Source organism: Diadema antillarum, unplaced genomic scaffold (assembly GCF_040938485.1).
Source record: "Diadema antillarum isolate AM-2024a unplaced genomic scaffold, OU_Dant_1.0 scf00000071, whole genome shotgun sequence".
Lineage (NCBI taxonomy): Eukaryota > Metazoa > Echinodermata > Echinoidea > Diadematoida > Diadematidae > Diadema > Diadema antillarum.
Window position 1 is genome coordinate 9,315,866 of NW_027270960.1, and position 25,873 is coordinate 9,341,738.

Sequence of the window (25,873 nt, forward strand, 5' to 3'; positions counted from 1 at the left end):
GAAAATTTGATCAAAATCGGGTAAAGTTTAGGGAAGATGGAACTGAATTTTGTTTTCTCTCTCCATGAGAACAATACTTACAAATAGTGAGTTGATGATGTCATCTCGTCACAACCTGCCTTATAGTTTGCACATAAAATTGTGACATTTTCATTTTTTTTTCTCAAACACAGTCAGGCCACAGCCTCAAATCCTAATGATATATCTGATTGCACATTGATTTTGAAGATATTCAGCTAGAAATGACCTAATATTGTACACTTTTACAGCAGAAAAACCTTCTGAATTTTTGTCTTTTTTGTATATAATAAATGGAAAATTGTGAAGTGATGACATCTTGAGCTCACACATTTGCATATTCACATGAACAATTTATTAACTGTTTTGCAAAAATCAGTGAATCTTTATGATTTCTTAACTTCCTTACTTTTAATCCAATTTTTATCAACATTCATTGTTGTGCTTGTAACCTTTTCACTCTTTCTTTTCAGACTAACTTGTAACTGGCTGGGAATTCCCCTTTGATTAAAGGGATGGTACAGTATTGGTGGAGATAAGAATTGGGCTTTTAACTTTTTGCGAGATACCAAGAAAACACTTCTGAAATAGTACAGAGCATACCATTTTAAGAGGAATTCAAAATTTATTTGATGAAAAATCGGGTTTGGAATGACTAAAACATCCAAGAACAAAGTAAAACAAAGTGATTGTAATAAAAGTTTGGTCCCACTCTATATTAGAATTGCTCTGTTTTGGATATCTCGGTCATTTCAAAACCAATTTTCATCTAATAAACATTGAATTCCTCATGGAATTACATGCTCTTTCATATTTCACAACAGGTTTCTCATCATCTCACCCAAAAATATTAGAAACCTGAAATTAGGTCTCAACCAAAACTGTACGATTCCTTTAACATCAAGATTTGTGCTCCAGAGCTTATGACAACGTGTAGCTGCTGACATCGTAATAATCATTCTACCAGTACATGATGCCTGACTTTGAATTTAAAAAAAGAAAACAAACAAAGAAAAATTTCTTCCCTTAACTGTATGTATGCAGAATGATGGGTTGATGGTTCACATCGTCAATCCTTCAATGGAACCATCCTCCTTCATTAACGCCTCGTCCGCAAGTCATTGACACTCGGCGGCAATATAAATTTCCCCTCTAATGATGTGATACTCTTATGTAAACTTCCACCTGAAATTCGATGATAAATCACTGTACAAGCTTGGCTGCTCAGATGGGACAACATGCTGCTGACTCCTCACTGTCGACATTGCTTCCTCTCTGCTTTGTCTAGTTTGGATGTGCCAGTCACATTCATATGACGCATCCCAGCACCAAGGGCAGTTATGTCTTATTTAATCTTTGTGTGTAATTTCATCTGTATCTCTCTCTGTTTCCGTATCCCTCACAAGGTGCTACATTGCATATATAAGCACTAGCCCAATTGCCCAGGGCAAGTGAAAATCAAAGTCAGGCAAGTGTTTTGGATCAATGAGAAAAGATGCTTGCCCGAATTGGGCAAGCAAAAGGTGTTTTTTCACTCCCCCCCCCCCCCCCTCAAACTGTAGAAGTCAACCATACAGAAGTCAAAAGATAATGACTGTTTAGGGATGCAACACACTTCAATTTCATTTCAGAAACTTTCCAGCACTTACGGGAAGAAGTGAAGAACCATATTTGTTAATGCTCCAATGTCTCCCAAATCAAATCAGCGTGTGCTGTTTACTCTAAATGATTACACATGTTTTATTAAGCCCTTGACTTACGAGTGATTTTCTTTATCATTTTCTCATATATTTGGACTTTCTTTTCGGGCAAGTGTTCTGCAACAATTTGACGATCTGCTTGCCCCACCAGGCAAGTGGTTAAAAAAAAAAGTTGTGTAGCACCCTGCCTTCATTCTGTTCAACTCTCCATCGCTTTCTTGGTGCATTTATCACCTCACTTCTGGTGCAGAATTACGGTTTTGAAACAACTGTCTGGGAGTTTTGGGCAGTTGATAAATGCAAAGCCGTTTTAATTGTGGGGCTAAAGATGCGTCTCTGAAATGCCGAAAAAAGTGTCATTGCAAATGCTTTTTGAGCCAGAAACACGTTTCTGTAGGGTTGATGAATGCAAAGTTGTTTTAAAATGCATTTATAGCTTGGACCTGCCCACGCCAACCACTGCCAACTACACATCTAAAATTAGATTCTTGGTATCAACAATATCAAATGTGGCTTTGATAGCCTCAGCCAAGAAGAATAGCTGGAGGCCAAGTTATTTTGTCATACATTGTAACAGGAGGAAAAATACGTGTGTGGTGAGACATAAGATTATTTATGAGCTGAATTCACAGGCTTATGGATAAATCTAGTGTACTATATAATGATTTTCTTTGCCGTAAAGAAGAATCAGAAAACGTTCATTTTCAATTCAAATAATAGTATATTTGTGTACAGTTTTTACCATATCAAACCTCGGGTATACTAGAGGACAATTCCGTTGGAAATTCCCAATCATTTTTTGTCTGCTGCAGAGTGGAATGTGATTAGATGACTTTGAAGATGAGGAAAAATTAATGTATTACTCTTTTTTTTTTTCGAAGACCTTGTCTTGACCTTTGAACAAATAAATGAGGTACGCACTGAAATGCCACCAGGGACTTTGGAAGAAGTACAGAATACCCTCCAAACTCAAAGCGTCATTGCATCAGATGCCTTTTTTCAGGACATGACAGTCTCTTGTCCTTTGTCCTTGTAAAGGCACAATTTGATTGAATTTTGGTTGCCATAGTGACATGATGTTGGCTGTACTTCCCCCCATTATATTGCCAGTTTTCTGTTATGAAATTTGATAAGCTGCGCTATCTCTGCGTGTGAGACAGATTTCAATAACTTTCCACACAACTCTAGCCTGGCATTTGGATGATTTGTCCCCTGAGGAAAATCCAGTTACAATCCTAATAGGCCTAAGAGTTTTAGTGCATCTGTCATTTAGCCGAAAGGGAAGGTCTTTTTAGATAGTCATCTAGGGCGTAGATTTTGTTCAGTCTAATTTCCATTTGATGTATTGTTCTTTGAAACCAGTAAAACCAGTCAATTTTGTTCACTCTCCTTGCACTTTTGAAATGTACTTATTTGTTTCACACATTATTTCTACAGTATGTTGAACTTGGACCTTTTGTGTAAAGCTGCAACTTCATTTTCAAAAATGTTGTAGGGTTTAACAGTATTACATTACAGGTTGAAGTGTCCCTCTTTTTATTTTACAAACGTAAAGGTATATCAGGTGCTCTCGTACATATTATATTAGAGCAATACTCATTTTCATGAAAGGGGAATTTTCATACCTCAAATACACATGTAGATTCAATGAATGTCAAAATAATAGTAGTACACATTCATGAAGGTTTAGGAAAAATGGGACAATCTGTTCAATGTGTCCAAATTTTAATATTGTCATAGTTTTTACTAAATTCTTATGCACAAAAAAGTTGTATCCTGTCACATTTTAGTAGGACAGCTTTTTTTTTTTTTTTTTTGGGGGGGGGGATATCTTGGCCATTTCAAAACCAATTTTCATTAAATAAACTGTGAATTCATCTAAGAGTACACATTCTTTCATATTTCGTAAGAGGTTTCTCATTATCTCACAAACTCACACAAAAGAAAGTTGGAAACCTGCAGCCCCATCTAAACCAAAACTGTAACACCCCTTTAAAAGTCATAAATCCTCTTTAAAATCCCAATGATCATTTTGTCCAAGAAAGAAAATCTTCTAAAATATGTCTAAACTTTGTTTGGAATGATACTATGAAAGTACATCAAAGAAATGGAATAGAATTGATTTTTTTTTTGACACATCACAGAATTACTATTAACATTTAATCCTAAAAGGCATTTGCATTGATGAATGCATGGCAAAAGTTGTGGCATGTCACATTTATCAGAATAGCTTTTTATGGATATCTCGGCCATGTCAGGACGAATTTTCATCAAATAAACAGTGCATTTATCTAAGAATTACACATGCTTCTATATTTTGTCAGAGGTTTCTCATTATCTCACAAACTCACAAAAAAGAAAGTTGGAAACCTGCAACCCCATCTAAAACAAAACTGTACTATCCCTTTAAAAGTCACAAATCCTCTTTAAAATCCCATTTTGTCCAAAAAAGAAAATCTCCTAAAATATGTCTAAACTTTGTTTGGAATGATACTATGAAAGTACATCAAAGAAATGGAAAAGAATTGATTTTTTTTTTTTGACACATCACAGAATTACTATTAACATTTAATCCTAAAAGGCATTTGCATTGATGAATGCATGGCAAAAGTTGTGGCATGTCACATTTATCAGAATAGCTTTTTATGGATATCTCGGCCATGTCAGGACGAATTTTCATCAAATAAACAGTGCATTTATCTAAGAATTACACATGCTTCTATATTTTGTCAGAGGTTTCTCATTATCTCACAAACTCACAAAAAAGAAAGTTGGAAACCTGCAACCCCATCTAAAACAAAACTGTACTATCCCTTTAAAAGTCACAAATCCTCTTTTAAATCCCATTTTGTCCAAAAAAGAAAATCTCCTAAAATATGTCTGAACTTTGTTTGGAATGATACTATGAAAGTACATCAAAGAAATGGAAAAGAATTGATTTTTTTTTTTTTGACACATCACAGAATTACTATTAACATTTAATCCTAAAAGGCATTTGCATTGATGAATGCATGGCAAAAGTTGTGGCATGTCACATTTATCAGAATAGCTTTTTATGGATATCTCTGCCATGTCAAGACGAATTTTCATCAAATAAACAGTGCATTTATCTAAGAATTACACATGCTTCTATATTTTGTCAGAGGTTTCTCATTATCTCACAAACTCACAAAAAAGAAAGTTGGAAACCTGCAACCCCATCTAAAACAAAACTGTACTATCCCTTTAAAAGTCACAAATCCTCTTTTAAATCCCATTTTGTCCAAAAAAGAAAATCTCCTAAAATATGTCTAAACTTTGTTTGGAATGATACTATGAAAGTACATCAAAGAAATGGAAAAGAATTGATTTTTTTTTTTTGACACATCACAGAATTACTATTAACATTTAATCCTAAAAGGCATTTGCATTGATGAATGCATGGCAAAAGTTGTGGCATGTCACATTTATCAGAATAGCTTTTTATGGATATCTCTGCCATGTCAAGACGAATTTTCATCAAATAAACAGTGCATTTATCTAAGAATTACACATGCTTCTATATTTTGTCAGAGGTTTCTCATTATCTCACAACCTCACACAAAAGAAAGTTGGAAACCTGCAACCCGATCTTTTTGTCCAAGAAAGAAAATCTCCTAAAATATGTCTAACCTTTGTTTGGAATGATACTATGAAAGTACATCAAAGAAATGGAATAGAATGGAATTTGCTTTGGTTTTTTTTTTGACACATCACAAAATTACTATTAACATTTAATCCTAAAAGGTATTTGCATTGATGAATGCATGGCACACAATAATGTCAATGGGAAGTTTTCAGATAATCTATGAAAACATTAGTCTTATCCGATGGAGCCACATATAATTCCCATTGACATTATTGTGTGACAGGCATTCATCCATGCTAATACAGAAAAAATGTGAGAATGAAGAAATGCTTACATCATCATCATCACCTAATCTGAATATTATCTGTTGTGACCAATATAAATCACTGTTTCATGTATGACCGTGAAAATTCCATTACTGTTGCAATTTTGTGTCCAATTTCACGTAACCTGTACCACTGCTTGTTTGATTTGACTCCTAAAGTTAAGTCATCTCGAACACCAGGGAGTGTAGTTTCACATTGAAGAAGAAAGAACCAATTCAATTACTGCCGTCCCGTTGTCAGATTGAAGGGAAGTGTGTGATTGTCTCTGCCTCAGAGTCTATACAGATTTCGTTGTCACAGCGAGTATCGTATTTCCATCGTTTGATTAGAGCGAAGTGAAAAGTGCAGTGCGGGAGGGTTGGGGTATACACAGGAACCGTATTATTGCTACAGCTATATGTCTTTTGGAACATACACCTGAAATCCATCTCCACTGCAGTCGGCTGTTTGGCTTTTGACACAAAGCTGTCAATTATTGTTGAAAATCCACATATCAGCTAATTTCAATTTAAGTAAATTTTATCAAAAGTGTAGTATTTGCAATGACTGGGATGCTGGTATTTCGTGCTGATATTGTTCTTCCAAAAACTAAGACCTCATGCCTGCTACTTTGAATGAAATAACTTTGTGTCAGTCCCTTCTTGTTCGATATGTACATACGTGTGAATCAGCAGGAATTACAGACCAATTAGACACAGGCAAGATATTCAGAGTTTGATTGCAAAATGAGTCGAGCGCCATGTCTGAAAAATGTTAGAGTAAATCCATCATCAGATTGTGCACAGTAAAACTTCTTCAATGATATCTCACTTGTTGCACATCAAGGATTATTCCTGAAGTTACAATTTAAAAGTGTGACATACAGTCTGCCTTGCTTAAGTCCACCTGAAGCCCCGGTCAGTCAGCACTCCACGTCCAAATCACGTACAAAAAGTTATGAAAATCTGGTGGACGTGGTTGTAAGTGGTAATTTTTGGGTCAATTTTGGTTTGGCCATGCTCTGTACAGGGTATGGCCATTGGCGGCTGTTCCACTGCTGAAGCACTGCCTAAGCACAGCTAAGCACATCCAGCCACGTGTGTGTATGCAGAAAAATCCATTTGTCAGCAATAAGCCACTAAACACACGCTATTTCCCGTAATACCAACGTGTAACACACGTCAGATGACCGTGCTCTGCCCGTGACAGACTGCTAAACTTTCACGTCTTTACCGCGTCTCCCCAAGTTTTAATCACTGCCGGAACACGGATTATCACGTGTGTTTCACGTGTGTTGCACGTCTTTACCACATGTGCCTCCAGTGGTTGTCCGCGGAATAAAATTTTGAGCAGTTCAAAACTTTTTACCGCGTCCAACACCGCTCAGATTTTCCCCCGCGTCCTGCCACATCTATAAATCGACCGTAGCTCGTCTTAAACTCGACATCAACGCAAACAACATCGTCTGCTTCATGGGAGACCACTTTTTGACGTGTTTTGGCCGTGATTAAGCTGTAAAGCGCTGTGTGACCGGGGTTTCACATACATGAAGTCGATGTATTTTCAAGTTCTCTTTATATTCTATTGATTTTAATCCCTCATTTACTCAAAGTCAAATTTTCTCTAAGTCGAAGCTATTTCTTTAGTCCAAATAGATTTGTCTTAGGCAAGGTTGATTGTACATTTTTTATTTTGCGTGTTTTTCTATCAGGTTTATTCACAAATATTTCAAAGTGACAAGGATGCAGTTGCTTATTTTGCCATTAAACTCTTCATATGTACAGTAGGCTGGTTGCCAATAATGCACGTACTGCAACTTAGATTCTAAGTGGATGCTGCTTGATCAGTAAAAGAAGTGGCTCCCTTCCCTTGTATTTACAGAAAGTACATGCAGATGAACTTTGACCTTTGCTTCACTGTGATTCTGCATGACATTTTTACACTGCGAGTAAATTTGTGGAAAATTAGGAACAAAAGAGAAATATAAAGGCTTATTAGAGAAAATGCTATATTAGGCCAAAAAAAAAAAATTGTTGCATTGGCGTAACATGAGATTTTCAAATAGGGTCGGTCGGGCGGAATTTTTTTTTTTTTTTTTTTTTTTTGCTACCTGCATTTTACGTGTAAAACTCGTGCTCAGCTCAGTAAACAGTTACAACTGCTGCACCGAATGTGCTGTGTTCACATCTATTCTACAAATCATTTATGAGGCCGATATTACTGGAATTATACCCCTTCACAGAATCTAAAGATGTTGAAATCCCTATCCTGAATGTTTTCACTTCATATTTTACTATTTTGACTTAGATAAGATAGATGCAAATTGACCCATATGTACGATCTTTTCATCGCACACAGTGATCTCTATTACAGTCCCACATATACAGATTCGTGTAAGTTCTCCACACAAGAAACCTATGGCAAAACTGTGCACAATACATCGCAGTCTGAATGCTACGTATACACTGAATAAATCTTGTTAGAGTACGTGTCCGTGTTGGAAACAGATGACGTACTGATCAAGGAAGGCTTACGCGAGGCGCTAGATCTCTCCCTCGTACATCCGATATCCCCAGAGCCGTTTCCACTTCCGGGTTTGTGCGATCGCGATCGCAATCAACAAGATATTTGATATCGATAGCAAAAAAAAATAATAAAAAAACATGGGGTCGGCGGAATTTTTAGGGTCGGGCGGGTTACGCCAATGCAACAATTTTTTTTTTTTGGCCTTATAGTATATATTTGAGCTGTTTGATGACCTCATGTACATTAAACACTCATTCTCTGCACGTTAAGACAGAATGTGATTTTTAACTCTCCCATGAAAGGAGTGTTGCCCTTTTGAGTGTGGTCTTCTGAAGTGGGCCTGAAGTGAAATGACGACAATTGATCATATCATGGAGCAAAGGTATTTCCATGACCATATACATACAGAGTAGATATTGAGTGGCCAAGAACACTCCTTCTCCACTGCCCATCAATGAAGTGACCGCTACTGTGTGATGGTAATCTGATGATGTGTAGTGATTGTGTGACATCTCACCTTTATTGATTCAATGTTTATGCATCATTGCTCAGAGCAGAATAAATCAGATGTCTTCATATAGTGGATCCCTCATGTCCTGGTTACTTCAGGATGGTTTTGTGATGGTCTATAAGCCCCAGTCAAACATTAACACAGATCTTGAAGGATCTGCCCAGCGATCCCCTGATCAAGCGACAGTGATCTGGGGAATTCCAGGATAGTTTTGCCCCGGATTGAGCGTCGACAAGCGTTGTTGACTGTACACGCGGTATCAACATGGCAGCTACACAGATAAGGCCGGACCGGCACAGCATCTACACGGCATCTACACGGCACTTACACAGACTCCATGGACCATGCGAGACTCACCCGGCAACTACATGGTTCATGCTGGCAGAGCATGGCATCGACATGGACCATCAGGACATCTACACGGACCAACACAGCAGCTACACGGACCAACACAGCTGCTACACGGACCAAAACAGCAGCTACACGGACCAACACAGCAGCTACACGGACCAACACAGCAGCTACACAGACCAAAACAGCAGCTACACGGACCAACACAGCAGCTACATGTAACATGCCAGGAGGTGAAAATCTGCCATACACAAATCGAGCTGATTTTGGATTTTCATAAATCTTCGTGTAGATCCGCGTTCATCCCTGTAATATCGTGTTTGAATGTGATGGTCCGTGTAGTTGCTATGTGGCTGCCGTGTACAAGTAGGTCTGTGTAGCTGCCTTGATGATCCGTGATGGTCCTTGATATGAAAAAAAAAAGTCACAAACTGCCAAAGATACTCACGGCGTCTACACGATGGTTCTAGGCAGCCACATGGACCTTCACAGCAACTACACGGCAGCCACACAAACCATCCCGCATTGCTCTGCCGAGACGGCAGTCCATGGATGATGCTGGATGTTTTTGACCTCCAAAAACTGCCGTAATGGCCTCCTGGATGTCCACAGACCTACATGCACCTCAAGGGACCTCCATGGATGCCCAAGGCGTCTACACGGATCTTCCCCCGGATCTCACTGGATCAGATCAGGGGTGATCCGGCATGTGTGTATGTGACTGCGGCTTTGTGTTGTTTCAAGTCAGTGGGATATACAAAAGACAGGGAAAGAAGCTTCACGTGTACACATAAGATTCTGAACTACTCATATTAACAAGACTTTGACCTTTGCTTCACTTTGATTCTGCATGACATCTTTTACTAATTTTTGGCTAATTGCCACTGGCTAATTGCATATTCAATGCATATAATGTAGACAAGAACTTACGTTTGCATTTTAATTTTGCAAATCTTGGCCATACGAAATTTGCAAAATTAAAATGCATGCAAAAATTTCTGGTTTTACAGACAATTTTACAGTTCAGAAGAGCTTGGAGTAACCATTCTATTTTTTTTTCTTCTGAATTTACCAATTGGTTGTAATCCTCCCTTGTTAAATGAGGCTAGACCCCTACTGCTGTGACAAATGGGACACTGTTCACCATTTTTGTGTGTCTTTCACAGCGAAAAAGTACATATGGTAAAATCTTGGTTCACAATAATAGGGAAAATGACTTTCCCAGTGACTGCAGCAGCTGACAATGTAATCTGTTCTCTCTCCCTCCCCTTCCCCTCTGTCCCTCTGCCTGTTGTTGATGGTGTGTTGCACAGTGAGATGTGAACCCAATGAACAGTTTGCCTGTGCGGATGGCACTCAGTGCATCCCGTCGCTATGGCGATGTGATCGTGACCCTGATTGCCGAGACGTCAGCGATGAGGAAGGTTGCAGTAAGTTGGAAGAAAGGATTTGGGAAGTTTGCATCAGACGCCTGGGCCAATAAATGATCCATACTTAATCTTTGTATTCTTCATCTGCAGGGGCATAGATGGTATGCATCCTCCCCCCCCCCCCACAAGCTCCCAAGGTAGAAGGATGACACGACTAATCATCCCCCCTCCCCCCCCCCCCCCCCCCCCCCCCCCCCCCGGCAGGTTTCAGGGATTTTTTTTTTTATTTGTGGTAATCTTTTTATCATGATTATGATTATCACTTTTCTTCTTCTTTTTCCTCTTCTTTTTTTTTTCTTCTTCTTATTAATCATAATATTATTGTTATCATCATTGTAGTTATTATTATCCTTATAGTCATCTTCTTCATCGTCACCTCATCTATATTTCCATATTTCTGATCCCTAATAAAGGTCCTGTTTATCATTGGGAGAAGTGATTAAAAAAACATGTTCAAGATATCACATTTTATGTACATTGTATATATCCTATGTAGGTCAGTTGTATCACAAAACATCCTACCATATAAGAATTTTCAATAAAACGTAAGATGTAAGGAGATATCACTCTTTTTCTCTACAAACTGTAACTGTAGACAGTTTAGTCTGGAAACGTTTTAATCATAACTGTTTTGTATAATTATTCAACAATACTTTTTGTATATCTAACAATACTAATACTGATTATACACATTTTTTACATTGTTTTTTCTATCCTTAACTCACATTTCAGAACTATTTTGAAGCAGTAAGGCTGGGTTTTTATTTCATCTGCAAATGGTAAATTATGCCTAACGAGTTAACAATTTTCTTCTGCCTCTAATGGGATGGTGTCATGGAATATTCATCAAGAGGTGTTTTCAATGGGGATGGAGCACATTAAATGCATATTGAAAATCTTACTGTTATCCTTTGTTGTCCCCGCCGAACGAGTTCGAGCAGGGGACTATGAAACGGGCTCCGTACGTGTGTGTGTCCGTGTGTCCGTGTGTCCGTCCGTCCGTGTGTCCGTCCGTGTGTCCGTCCGTGTGTGCGTCCGTGTGTGATCAAAATGTTCAAAATGCTACTCCTTGGCCATTTCTAACCCGATTTTGATTCTGTTTGCTTTATATGATAGCACTACATGGGAGCTTTGAAACTTCTATACAGAATTTCAGTTGTGACCTTTGACCTTGACCTTTGACCTATATTGTACATTTTGCTTCAAAATGCTACTCCTTCGCCATTTCTAACCCGATTTTGATTCCGTTTGCTTTATATGATGGCACTAGGTGAGGGCTTCAAAACTTCTACACAGAATTTTGACCTTTGACTTCTTTGACCTTTGACCTTGATTTTTGACCTACATTGTACATTGCCTACAAAATGCTACTCCTTCGCCATTTATTACCCGATTTTGATTCCGTTTGCTTTATGTGATGGCACTAGGTGAGGGCTTCAAAACTTCTACACAGAATTTTGACCTTTGACTTCTTTGACCTTTGACCTTGATTTTTGACCTATATTGTACATTTTGCTACAAAATGCTACTCCTTCGCCATTTGTAACCCGATTTCAATTCCGTTTGCTTTAAGTGATGGCACTAGGTGAGGGCTTCAAAACTTCTACACAGAATTTTGACCTTTGACTTCTTTGACCTTTGACCTTGATTTTTGACCTGTATTGTACATTTTGCTACCAAATGCTACTCCTTCGCCATTTCTAACCCGATTTCGATTCCGTTTGCTTTATGTGATGGCACTAGGTGAGGGCTTCAAAACTTCTACATAGAATTTTGACCTTTGACTTCTTTGACCTTTGACCTTCATCTTTTTACCTATATTGTACATTTTGCTACTAAATGCTACTTCCGGCGGGGACATATATTACGCACCGCGTAATTTCTACTTTTCCTTGTTATCTTTACTACATGTATCTGTATCAATATTCATTATAAGTACGCTATATAGTGAAAAAAACGCATATGTGGAAAATTTAGCCACTCACACACTTTCTGAATATTCAGTTTTTTATTAGTTGGGATTAAACATTTTCCATTAACAAATGTATTCCCTAAAAGTGAATATCAGTTTTCAATAATACAAAAGCTCCATACCCTCCCCTTTGTTCCAGCTCCATAAACGTAGTACACAATGAAAACACACACATGGAAAGAAAAAAAAAAGTGACAGACACCACAATTTAGCCAATCGCAATGTCATTGAATATTCATGTTTTGTTCTTTTTGATATGACATATTCTGAATATTCCCCCAAAGTGTGCACCAAATCATTGATTTTCAGTTCTAAAAATGCAAAAGCTCCATTGTATGGGAGGGAATATGCCCCTCACCCATCTTTCCATTTTCGTAGACTGAGTTATACACATATGAAAGACACAGATGTGGTAAAGGATGTGACGAATACTATACAATATACCACATTATACCACATTTTAGCCATTCACATTGCCCTGAATGTTCATTTTTTTTTTTTACTTTTCATTTAACAATATTCCAAACATCTCCCCCCCCCCCGAAAAAAAGTGTGCACCAAATCGTTGAATGTCAGTTTTAAAAGTGCAAAAGCTCCACACCCCCCCCCCCTTTGGTCCACGTCCTATAGACTTTTAGTACAAAACGAAGACACACACATTTATTGCAGATACCACAAATAAGCCATGTCTTTGCATATGAGCTTTTCCTCCATTTTGATTACAAATTTTTCAAATATCCCCTTAAAAGTCAGATCTGATTTTTGAATTTTAGTGCTAAAAATGCAAAATTTCCCGCACCCTCTCCCTGCCCATTCTTTTTGCTCCTTAGTTTGAGTGTTACCCACAAAATATTGAAAATAATTTATTCTTTCCCAGAGAAACTGGACTGGCACTTTTTTTATACTACCCGTGTGTGTGTGTGTGCACACACGGGCAGGTGCCAGGGCTGGCAGAACTGCCCCCCCTTTTTTTTGGATAGTGCAAAGGAATACATAGGGTCAACTGCTTGCGCCCCCCCCCCCCACTTTTGTTTACCCCAGAAGTGGCACCAGAAAAGGAAAAAGAAAAAAAACACCCCCCCCCCCCCAAGATTAAGCTTTGATTGTGGTGTACCAAGAGTGTAGAAGTGCAGGTAAGTCCTTTTTTGTTTTTGCTTGTCACCTTTTTCCTTGTCAGCTGATGAAATCCGGAAGTGCAGCAGAAAGTTATACTGATATTTTTTTCTTTTTTTTTGCTTGTCAGCTGATGAAACCCATAAGTGGCACCAGAAAGTTGCGCTGAAGGCTTTTTTTTTTTTTTTTTTTTTTGCTAGCCAGCTGATGAAATGCGGAAATGGCAGCAGAAAGCTACGCTAATTTTTTTTTTTTTTTTTTTTTTTTTTTTTTTTTTTTTTTTTTTTTTTTGCTTGCTAGTTAGCTGATTAAACCCGGAAGTGGCACCAGAAAGTTGCGCTTACGGCCTTTTTTTTTGCTTGTCAGCTGATGAAGCCCATAAGTGGCACCAGAAAGTTGTGCTGAAGGCCTTTTTATTTTTTTAATTTTTTTTGCTAGCCAGCTGATGAAACGCGGAAGTGGTAGCGGAAAGCTGCGCTGATTTTTTTTTTTGTTGCTTGCTACTAGTTAGCTGATGAAACCCGGAAGTGGCACCAGAAAGTTGCGCTGAAGGCCTTTTTTTTTTGCTTGTCAGCTGATGAAACCCTTAAGTGGTAGCAGAAAGTTACACTGAGGACTCTTTTTTTTTTTTGGCTTGCTTGCTTGTTAGCTGATGAAACCCGAAGTGTGCGTGTGTGTCGTTGTTTGAATAAACGATGTGATCGCCTTTGGGCTGCAAATCATACGCTCCAGGTCTGAGGACCTGCCTATACCGTTGTTCAATTGTATTGCCGTATAAATGCAATATTACTCTTTTGAAGCCTTGACTACTGTACAGCTTATTTTTTTTTTTATTGTTGTGATTTAAGCTATGATATGTTAATGTCTACTAAGTACAAATTCATAAAGATATAAATATGTGAATAGATTCATTGAAAAGCGCTGTAAAATATTCATGTGATTATCTCAAAAGTAATCATGTGAGCATGTGACTTCTTGAGAATGCTAAAGCAAGATTTAAATTGTATGGTATTATTGTGTTTCCATAGGTCATTTGCTATGTCACCTTAAGAATTCAATTGCAGAATAAGAAAAACAGTTGATAGAAAAAAAAATATTATTGTGGACTCTAATATAAAGCACTCATTCTACCTAAAAAAAAAATACTCATGGCACTGTGGAAACAGAAATGAATTGGTATGATACACTATAATGTAGTATAGAAGATGGAACATAAGAACAAATGAACAAACAAACAACAAACAAATGTATGTGTGTATGCAATGTACATACATGTATGCTATAAATGAAGTTGATGAAGATTATTCAAATCTAAACTGTTTTCTGTAAATTGATTTTGAAAATGGAATATGTTGAACTTTTCGTCTTAAAAGAACAATCTCAACTCTTGGAGAAAAAGCTCTTATTTCTCTGGAATGCTCTTCCACTGAGGATCCGACCAGCAGAAACCATTGAAATATGTAAAAAGCATCTGAAGTCATATATATATGTTCACATCTTGCCCTGGTTGAATATTTGTTGAATTTCTTACCAGGTGTATATATTTCTGTCTCTTCCTTGTTCTTCAACTTTCATATGTACAACTATATAATGTACGTGTATGTTATTCTCTTTATATGTCCCTCTTCGCCTCAAAATAGGCCACTAGATCGATGGCGCATTACTAAAGCTGTGATTATTATTATTATTATTATTATTATTATTATTATTATTATTATTATTATTATTATTATTATTATTATTATTATTATTGTTATTATTATTATTATTATTATTATTATTATTATTATTGTTATTATTATCATTATTATTATTATTGTCATTATTATTATTATTATTATTCTCCATGTTTATCCACAAATGCACTTGAATGATGTCTCTATATTACAATAACGTGGTTGCGGCTTCTTTTTACATGTGCAGCCGACAAAAGTAGTACCTGTGAACCAGGCTACATCCAGTGTGCTAGCAACGGCGTGTGCCTTCCCGAGGCATACCAGTGCGACGGGCAGCCTGACTGCACAGATGGCTCCGACGAAGGGCCAGAGTGTAAGTTTAAACTATCACAGGTTTGGTCAGCAGTGACCAACTGACCAATTATGCTCTGAGAAGGATGATGGAGCTACATTCACCATGACTCAATCAAGGCCCAGAAACCATCATAAAAATGGTTTGGTCCTGGCTGCCTCTGTCTTTGTATCATAAGTTGTACCATTCATTGTAAGTGTGAAACAAAAAACAAAGCAAAAACAAAAACAAAAACAAAACTTCAACTGAACCATTTGTTATGTATGTGATTGTTTCAGTTGCAGAAATTCTAAAAACCTTTTGAAATTGCTAAATTCATACCAGAGTCTAATATTGGAAGTACATTGTAGAAGATTTTAGATCATGTTTCTCTTGACAAAGTTTTGTATATGACTGTCTTTCTGATTTTGTGGAGATTTGATGATTTTACCTGGCTCCATCTAATCTTACTGTAATGTAAGATATGCAACAAAAGAAAATTAGATGTGCTGATTTAATGATGAGAAGAGGATACCTTGAGCACCCTCCCCCGCGGACTTGATGGTTTAACTCTCCAAAATATTAAGCGTCCTGAGAGGAAACACTTGTAAATGTGTGCTCTTGTTCTCAGAATTGTTATTATTTTACTTCAAATACATTATTTCATCTTTTCTCTTTATCTTTTTTTTGTCAGACTTGAGTGTTTTCATGATATTTGATTGCACACATAAGGTTTGTTTATCAGTACATGTGTAGAATATTTCAGGGAACAAAAGTAGAAGCTTGGCGAAAATACCAAGAGAGATGATTTCGATTACTTTTTACAAGCAAAGTATTTTGACATTTTGATTACTTTGCAAGCAATAGTCATATTCCAATGAAGAATCCTTGATTGTGAAAATGGTTTGAGACAGCACAGGTGCACCAGTCAGTGTGTCTTTAATATTCATACACCCCTGATGGTTACAATAACCTTGGACACTGTTATGGACACTGTTCAAGTACAATGTAGTTATGTTGTTTTCATCAGTGATGGTCAGGCTTGTGTTGAAATCTTAAGCATTCTCAGTTGAACTTAGCTCAGTTTGACCTCTGTCCTTTATTTTAACCAGTGAATAGAAAAAGGTAGTGTGAGCTTTGTTTATATTATGAAAGCATCCACTCTAGAATATTTCATCTTCAGTTAAGTTGCATATGTTCTTTAATATTTCATGAGTCTTGATTAGTAGATGTATGATTTGTGAATGATGTTTGAAAAGATTTGCAATCATCCAGTCATGCAGAGGAAGGATTTCTCTGTCACAAAAATATAGAAAACTTAACTTGATTTTAATGTCCAAATTCACCTATTGTATTTTGAGTCCTCTAGGAAAATTGAGTCATGCAGCTTATTGTTGTTTTTTTAATGCTCTTTTGCACAATGAAAAAGACTCTCAAAGAAAAATGAATTTTATATTTTAATTCTTTGTCCCGATATTATTTTTCTGCAAATACTGCAACCAAACTCAAATGCTGACCAACATCGTTTTATAAATATAATTAAGTGTCTAAATACACTGTATAGCAATTTTCATGTGTTTTCAGATTGTGGGAATTGTAAGTATATCCTTTCCCACGCACCCGCATGTCTGACAGTAGAGTTGTTATACTTCATAGACAGTGGCTGTATGTATTTTGGCCCGGTAATGTTCATGCTCCACTCACATTATCAAGTGACAGTCTATTTTGGTAGAACTCTGTGTTTACATTACACTCAAGATATGTTCAGGATAATGTCATTCGAGGGATGGTGTAGTTTTGGTTTAGATGGGGAGATTCATGTTTTAACTTTTTGTGAGATAATTAGAAATCATGTACGAAATTAAGAGTAGGGTATTCAATTGTATATTTGAGGAATACAACGTTTATTTGATGAAAATTGGTTTTGAAATGGCTGAGATATCAGAAACAAAGTAGAAGACGGTGGTCTTAATAAAAGATGGGTCCCACCTTTTGTTAGGATCTCATTGTTTTTGGATATTTTAGCCTTTTCAAAAATGATTTTCATCAAATTAACTTTGAATTCCTCTTATAATTGTATGCTCTCTAATATTTCATAAGAGGTTTCTCGTTATCTCACAAAAAAAGTTAGAAACCTTGAATCCCCATCTCAACCAAAACTACACCATCCCTTTCACCTGTAACCATTAAGATTGACTGTGCCAGTCTGGCATTCCAAATTTGGATTGGCACTCTGAATGTTCTGTAAAGTTCGTGATTGATTCTCATGCTTGGAGAAAATTTTTATTTAGACTCTAATAAATCCATTACAGGTAGGACATTTAAGGTCTGTGAACCTGAAATAATTATGCCACCAAAAAAAAAAAAAAGTTCTTGACACTGCCAACTTGAATAACATGTACAATTGTACTAGAACTGAAAAAGTTAAACTATCCACTTTTTTTCTCTTTTTCCTTTACTTCTATTATCAGACTTATCTCATCTTAATATAAAACATCATTGTAAAACATCATTGTAAAACTGTAAGCAGACATCTGAAGTGTAAAGGTGCAATATATGTGTTATATACACATAATAGCATGTGTTTGTGTGTGTATTGTGTGTGGAGATCCTGCTGCTACTGTGCCACTTATTATATTCTGCCGCTCCATTCCTTTTTCACTGTATTCATCTAGAGCACCTCCTCTGTCGTACACTTCCTTTAATAACAAATCCTCTTTGCATGTTTCTCACTGTTATATTGACTCCACAGGCCAGCAGCCACCGCCACTGATATGCCCGCCAGACCTGCAGTACATATGCCACGATGGGAGGACCTGCATCAGCTACCACCAAATCTGTGACGCAGTGCCCGACTGTCTGGACGGGTTGGACGAGGGCGCTTTTTGCAATCCAGGTGCTGTGAAATCCTCCCAGTATTACACTACCAGTGCTGCGTTGTTCCAAAGATCAGAATGATTTGTAGTTAAAATGAGTGCATGCTGATGACAACTAATGTATGTTAAAGTATGAATATTTGATTATGATTAGTATCACTGGTACATACTGAGGTAGTTTTCATATTATATCTGAATACTCGATAGTACCATTCTGATACGATCATTTCAATTCTGTACATAAACCAAGTAAACTTTAGGCTTTTATGAGTGAGTGTATGCAGATAATGAGTATTTTACAATGTCTTGAAAAAGACCGATTCCGCATCCAGTGTCTGTGTAGCTAATATGATGTTTTTTTTGCAGAACAACATCATTCATCCAGTGAGCAGTTAATGATATACATGTACATGCACATTTGTAGGAGTATACATGAACAACTTGAAGCAAGAATAGCATCTGTGCAGTCAATTCCTCAAGATTTAGATTAACCCTCTCTTTGCCAATGAGTCAAATGTGCACAAATTTCATACTCATGCTTATGAACAGGAAACTAATGTGATACCCAGAAGGTTAACAAGCAGAGTCAGTCATAAAGACCAACCCAACATCAATACTTGCCAATACTGCTCTAGCTTATTTCATTTAAATCCTGCTAAATTGAAGTTCTTTATTTGTACTCATAAAGAAATTATATATACAGCAGCTGTGTATAGTGTAGTACCTGTCAAGACCAAGAATCCTATACCTGCAATGAATATCCAATTACGGTTTCAACACAAGTGGTTTATGTGGGTACCATATGGATAATTGTTGACACAAAGTATTTGATTAATGACAAGAATGTGTATTTAATGATGAACAGACTTTTAAGTATGAAGTATCCCAGTTTAATTATATGGAGAGTGCGCATAATAAATGTCGGAAAACCATCTTGAACGTTGCTGATATTGCAGTGATGTCATTGGTTACGAGAGATATTGCTGAATTGGAGGGGATGCGGGGCAAAATCAGGGTTTTCTTGCCGAAAACGACCCCGCTCCCTAGGACAAAACGGGGGCTGATGGCTTTTCCACGGAGTGGGTTAATTGATAAGGTGTAGTGCGCGCCGCCTCTTGGGATCTCCCCCCTTTTCATCACAGATGGTTTCCCTCTTTTCTCGTTTGCCGCTTGCAAACTAAGTGCGTGTCATGTAAAGCCCTGGAGTATATAGCTCCGCTGATTTGACTCGGTTGGCTACTGTGCCAAATATTAGTGAGTGTGGCTTATAGAGGTTGATGAAAAGCCTCTTCCAGGCTGCCATTTATTCAGTGTTCTATCTTGATGGATCTGTATATAAGATGCAATGTTTTTAGATGGTGTGCATAGTTCTATAGTTTCCATAAAAAATTGTATTATAGTGCAAGAAATATTTTTAACAAAATGTGGATTTATACTGCATTTATCCCATCCAATGATGCCATTAGAATATGCAGTGAATAAAGTGTGAAAGCACAATTAAATGATATTTTGTGCAAAGGTGAAGAATGTTGAGTTATCAACCAGCAAAGGTCTACAGTTAAAAAGCCTACATTTCAATTGATAGCAATGTTTAAAAAACATACAAACAAACAATCATAAGAACTTGTGTCTCACTCTAATATGGTGAAAGAGTTGTTTATCTAGATTTCTTGCAGGATTCGAGTTGGCTAGATTTATGTTATACTACAGCAGACCAACTTACAATGTATATTGTAGTAGTAGAAATTTTTATGCAAGTAATTTTTGTGCTGGGCCTGTTTTAAAAAGATGATTTTTTTTTTTGTGTGTGTTTTTTGTCTGTGAAATTAAAACATGTGATAGTGGTACATATAACAGGCAAAAATATTTGTATGCTTTTGTTTCTGGTCACACAAAATGTCTACAATGCAAAAATTTTATGAACATGATCTGTAGGAGACCAAAAAAAAAAAAATGCCTGCACAGCAAAAATTTTATGAACATGATCTGAAAGAGGCCAGGGTATCAAAGCTCCACATCAAATTCTGAATTTTTGCCAACATACAGAAAGGTCAAGAATGTGTTTGACCCAAGTACATCACAGCCAGCATATTCATGTATTGAACACCAATTCAGATGTTGTTTTGAAGACATTGGTTTGCATCACATAAACCTACAATGTATCACATCCTTGTCTCCTCTCTGCATGCATGTATCAGTTGACAATGTCAGAATTAACAATGCCTTAATTTTTGTCCCCGCCGAACGAGTTCGAGCAGGGGACTATGAAACGGGCTCCGTACGTGTGTGTGTCCGTGTGTCTGTCTGTCCAACCGTCTGTCTGTCTGTCTGTGCGTCCGTGTGTGATCAAAATGTTCAATTTGCTACTTCTCTGTCATTTATGAGCCAATTTTGATTCTGTTTGCTTTATATGATAGCACTACATGGGAGCTTTGAAACTTCTACACAGAATTTCAGTTGTGACCTTTGACCTTGACCTTTGACCTATATTGTACATTTTGCTTCAAAATGCTACTCCTTCGCCATTTCTAACCCGATTTCGATTCCGTTTGCTTTATGTGATGGCACTAGGTGAGGGCTTCAAAACTTCTACACAGAATTTTGACCTTTGACTTCTTTGACCTTTGACCTTGATTTTTGACCTTTATTGTACATTGGCTACAAAATGCTACTCCTTCGCCATTTCTAACCCGATTTCGATTCCGTTTGCTTCATGTGAAGGCACTAGGTGAGGGCTTCAAAACTTCTACACAGAATTTTGACCTTTGACTTCTTTGACCTTTGACCTTGATTTTTGACCTGCATTGTACATTTTGCTACAAAATGCTAAGTAAACACTCCTTTGCCATTTCTAACCCAATTTCATTTCCATTTGCTTTATGTGATGGCACTACAGTCTAGGTGAGGGCTTCAAAACTTCTACACAGAATTTTGACCCTTGACTTCTTTGACCTTTGACCTTGATTTTTGACCTATGTTGTACATTGGCTACAAAATGCTCCTCCTTTGCCATTTCTAACCCAATTTCGATTCCGTTTTCTTTATGTGATGGCACTAGGTGAGGGCTTCAAAACTTCTACACAGAATTTTGACCTTTGACTTCTTTGACCTTTGACCTTGATTTTTTACCTATATTGTACATTGGCTACAAAATGCTACTCCTTCGCCATTTCTAACCCGATTTCGATTCCATTTGCTTTTTGTGATGGCACTAGGTGAGGGCTTCAAAACTTCTACACAGAATTTTGACCGTTGACTTCTTTGACCTTTGACCTTGATTTTTGACCTATATTGTACATTGGCTACAAAATGCTACTCCTTTGCCATTTCTAACCCGATTTCGATTCCGTTTGCTTTTTGTGATGGCACTAGGTGAGGGCTTCAAAACTTCTACACAGAATTTTGACCGTTGACTTCTTTGACCTTTGACCTTGATTTTTTACCGATATTGTACATTTTGCTACTAAATGCTACTTCCGGCGGGGACATATTTTACGCACCGCGTAATTTCTACTTTTCCTTGTTTCCTCTCCCATGCTGTTGGTGTCTATCACAGAAAACTCCAATGAATGCGCCAGTGGTCCATGTGGGCCATCCCAGCAGTGTGTGGAAACGTTTGATAGACCTCTCTGTGTGTGCCCAGAAGGTTTCCAAGCACCCTCTGATAATCCCACTGTGTGTCAGGGTGAGTAGACCAGAGCCGCCAATTTACATGTTTTGTCTTGTTGTGTTTGTGGGGTTTTTTGTTTTTTTTTTTTTATTTTTATTTTTTTTACTGTTGCAAATTCTACAGCAGCATGTTTTTTCTTCTTTTTAGCAGGAAAAATTGTGTGTTCTCCAAACTGTTGTATGACATGCATAGTATGCATAATTTCCCTTTTTTTTTTCCAACCAAAGAGTGATTTTTGTCTTCATTTTTTTTTTTTTCTTTAAAGAGACCAGTTTGTAATTCCACTCAACGTATGAGCAGAAAAAGGGTCATTTGTACCTGCAGGCATTTTGGTTTGTTAATTCACTGAGATAAGCATCTATGAAGTGATGATTATTCATTTGATCCTTATCTTAATGGTGCTTGTCAGCACATCCACATGACAGCAAGCCTTGAATGGCATTTAATTCAGATTTTTTTAGAATACAGTGCCATCTTCACTCATATTTCTCAAGCTTTAGACTAGTCACCTTAGCCTGCATTAAAAGGGAGAAACCCAAAAGCAAAAAGAATTTAAAAAAAAGAAAGAAACATACGTATGTATTGAAATCATATATGATTGACTTTAGCGCGTATGTAAAGCAGTTACGGATTTCTGATGCGAGTTGAATATGTGTCCTGACGTATTTGGATCAACGTCCTGTTGACTTTTTGCAGATTATGAATTGCACAATTTTCAAATAAGAACTACACACTGTACCGTATGGCTGGATAGGCATTTATGTGGTTAAACAGCATTGATATTTTGAACCCACCATACATTGTACCTTCAAGGGATGGTATAGTTTTGGTTGAGATGGGGCTTCAGGTTTCCAATTTTTTTTTTGTGTGAGATAATGAGAAACTTCTATATGAAAGAGCATACAATTTTCAGAGGAAGTCAAAAGTTATTTGTGAAACTTGTGTGCTCTCTCATATTTCAAAAGTGGTTACCCACTTTCTTGCAAAAAGTTGAAATATGACTCCCCAATCTCAACCGAAACTACACCATCCCTTTAAAGCCAGAGGGTGTATAGAGGTGTGATGGGGCATGAAGAGACCCACTAATTTCACAGAAAGCTTCCCACTGGAAAGATTGGGAGTTCAGCACCCATGCTTTGTTGGTCTTGAAAAGCACTTTAACACCATGCAGCAGACAAAGAGATGTTTGCCATTGATCAGTCTCTACTGTACCGTGAAACTACGCCGCCATTTCTGTCTGTTGGATCTTGCGTAATTGTTTCCTCCTCGCTTCAATTTTAGAAAGGTTGCTATGTTGCATCCTCTTAAACAAAGCAACTCTGATTACAATAACACATTACTAAAAAAGGATAATCTACAGTCATTATACAAGTGCTTTTAAGATGCCATCAAAACTCCAGTGCTGTTGAAGTGTTAGTCTCGAAGATTGAATTCGAACAGTCATTTGTGAAATCTTTTCATCCATTTTGTATCTTCAAACACAAAGCAACCCAACTACAATAAAATGTAGTTGAAAAAAAGGATAATGTATTACCATTGTACAAATGTTTTTAAGATCCCATCAAAATTCCTGTGCAGGTATTTTGAGGATTAAGTTCAAGCCATTTGTGAAATCTTTTATTCCATTTTAATGAGACTTGTGTTTAAGTTTCTTCAGTGATTCCTCTTTAAGATAAGTAGAAACCAAAGTCTTCATGCCTACAGCACATGTGGTAATTGGATGTTCCCTGTACATGGAACTTGGAAGAACCCTATGGAAATTACAATAAGGAGGAAATGAGCTAACTGTTGTAGTGTACCATTGGTTTAAAATTCTTTTGAAATTCAGAAGTTTAACCATTTTTATTTTCAGGAGTTTTGGTTTCCTTCAATGACAAAATCAAGGACTGCTGTATGGTACAGTAATGTCTTCTGGTCATTTGATGTACCGTGTCTCATATTGTAGAATTTTCCTTCCAATTTTCTTGTATCATCAAATTTTAATTGTTTATTGCATGACAAGTGAGGCATAGATTTGGATATCCTACTAATTTCAGGAATGCAATATACATATTAGAGATTTAGAATGAAATCATTGGTGTCAGGGGGTTTGTGGGCTTTCGGCTGTCTTTTATGGGGAAAAAAAGTCATGAAATTTGATGTCTGTGACATTTGGTAATCTTGTCTGTCTGGTTTTCATGGTTACCTTGACAGACATTGATGAATGTGATATGTATGGCACCTGTGACCAAGTGTGTACCAATACGGAGGGAAGCTACAACTGCTCCTGTGCTGAGGGTTACGTCTTGCATTCATTTGGCCGCTGTGAAGCCACGGGAGGTGAGCCAGGCATTTTCTGAATGTTTCACACTTTGCTGACAAATTTGTCTTGTTGCCTCCTTTTGTGGGGGGGGGGGGGGGGGGGAGGAGTGGGTCAAGTGAGGCTCACTTTGAATTTGGAGTGTAGATGAGGGTCATGAGTACATTCTGGCCGTGGGAATGCATTGATATGTAAGACCCATTTGTATTAATGATAACAGAGTAAAACAACTTTCTCAGAAAGAAGTATAGTATTAAAAAAAAAATCCTGTACATATACACCACACCATGGCATGCAGTGGTGTTCGTATGTTCATGACAAAGTTGGTTACAGGTATTGAAGTTCAGAGAAATGAAATTTAGACTACCTTCCAATTCAGTTCCAGTTTTCTTGCAAAGTTTGATAATTCTGCTCATTCATTTCCATTTGATTTTGATATTTGCCTGAAAACTATGTTTTTAATATTAGTGTGCATCACTATGTGTTTTTATCTGCAGAGGTTTGAAATCTCAAAACCTAATACCTCATATTTCTTGTATGATTAAAGATGAAACATAGTAGTGGAATGTTAGTGCTAGCCAGAATGTCATATAGTTTTAGACACTCTCATGTTTACATTATACCAAGATTAGCTCTAGTTATAGTGGTCAAGAGTGCAATTACGTGACTTTGACTTACACCGTAGATGCACAATTATACAGTCATAGAATAAAGGTCAAAGGTAAATAATGTATGAAGACACTGGAAGAAGTTGTCGGGCATGATGATGTATTTAAGAGGTTGACGAGACAAGGAGATTATGATGGTAGATGGTGATGATTGGGATAATGACAAATGATGCATCTGATGATTTTGATGATGATTTTGATGATGATGATGATGATGATGAGGATGATGAGGATGATGAGGATGATGAGGATGATGATGATGAGGAGGAGGAGGAGGAGGAGGAGGAGGATGATGATGATGATGATGATGATGATGATGATGATGATGATGATGATGATGAAGAAGAAGAAGAAGATAATGGTGATCATGATGGTGATCATGATGCTGGTAACAGTAATGGTTCTGGTGATGCTGGTAATAATGTTCGCAATAAATCAAATCAAATCAAATCAAATCTATTCATGAAAAAACAGGTGACGACAGTAATAAAAGACATCTCTTACTTATATAATACCCCTCTTCATCTCCTTCAGGCAATTACAGTCTACCATGTTTCTATCAATGATTTTTTTTTTCATCTTGTCACAGAGGCTGCATATCTGCTGGTTGCTAATGTCAACAATCTGTTAAAGCTGAATTTAGATGGCACTCCAGTCACTGACACAGACCCTCTTCCTGCAATGGGAACCAGGGCCATGGACTATGACCTTAAAAGAAACAAGGTAAACCTAACCCGTTCTATTTCAGAAATAGACTTTCTACATTAGTCTAAAAAATTAGACTGATTTTGCTAAAAATAGGTGCTCAAAAAATGGGAAA

At 37.2% G+C, this 25,873-nt stretch overlaps 1 protein-coding gene across 1 annotated transcript in view; it reads left to right on the forward strand.

The window, feature by feature from the left end:
• The first annotated feature begins 9,311 nt into the window (after positions 1–9,311).
• The window catches only part of LOC139717035 (low-density lipoprotein receptor-related protein 1-like), a 184,005-nt gene continuing 167,443 nt past the window's right edge, over positions 9,312–25,873 (forward strand). The window contains exons 1-6 of the mRNA XM_071628550.1: positions 9,312–10,448; positions 15,457–15,582; positions 18,293–18,436; positions 21,973–22,101; positions 24,280–24,405; positions 25,643–25,776. Coding sequence (XP_071484651.1) covers positions 10,316–10,448; positions 15,457–15,582; positions 18,293–18,436; positions 21,973–22,101; positions 24,280–24,405; positions 25,643–25,776 — 792 coding nt within the window. The 5' untranslated portion in view covers positions 9,312–10,315. The remainder of the gene's footprint in view (positions 10,449–15,456; positions 15,583–18,292; positions 18,437–21,972; positions 22,102–24,279; positions 24,406–25,642; positions 25,777–25,873) is intronic.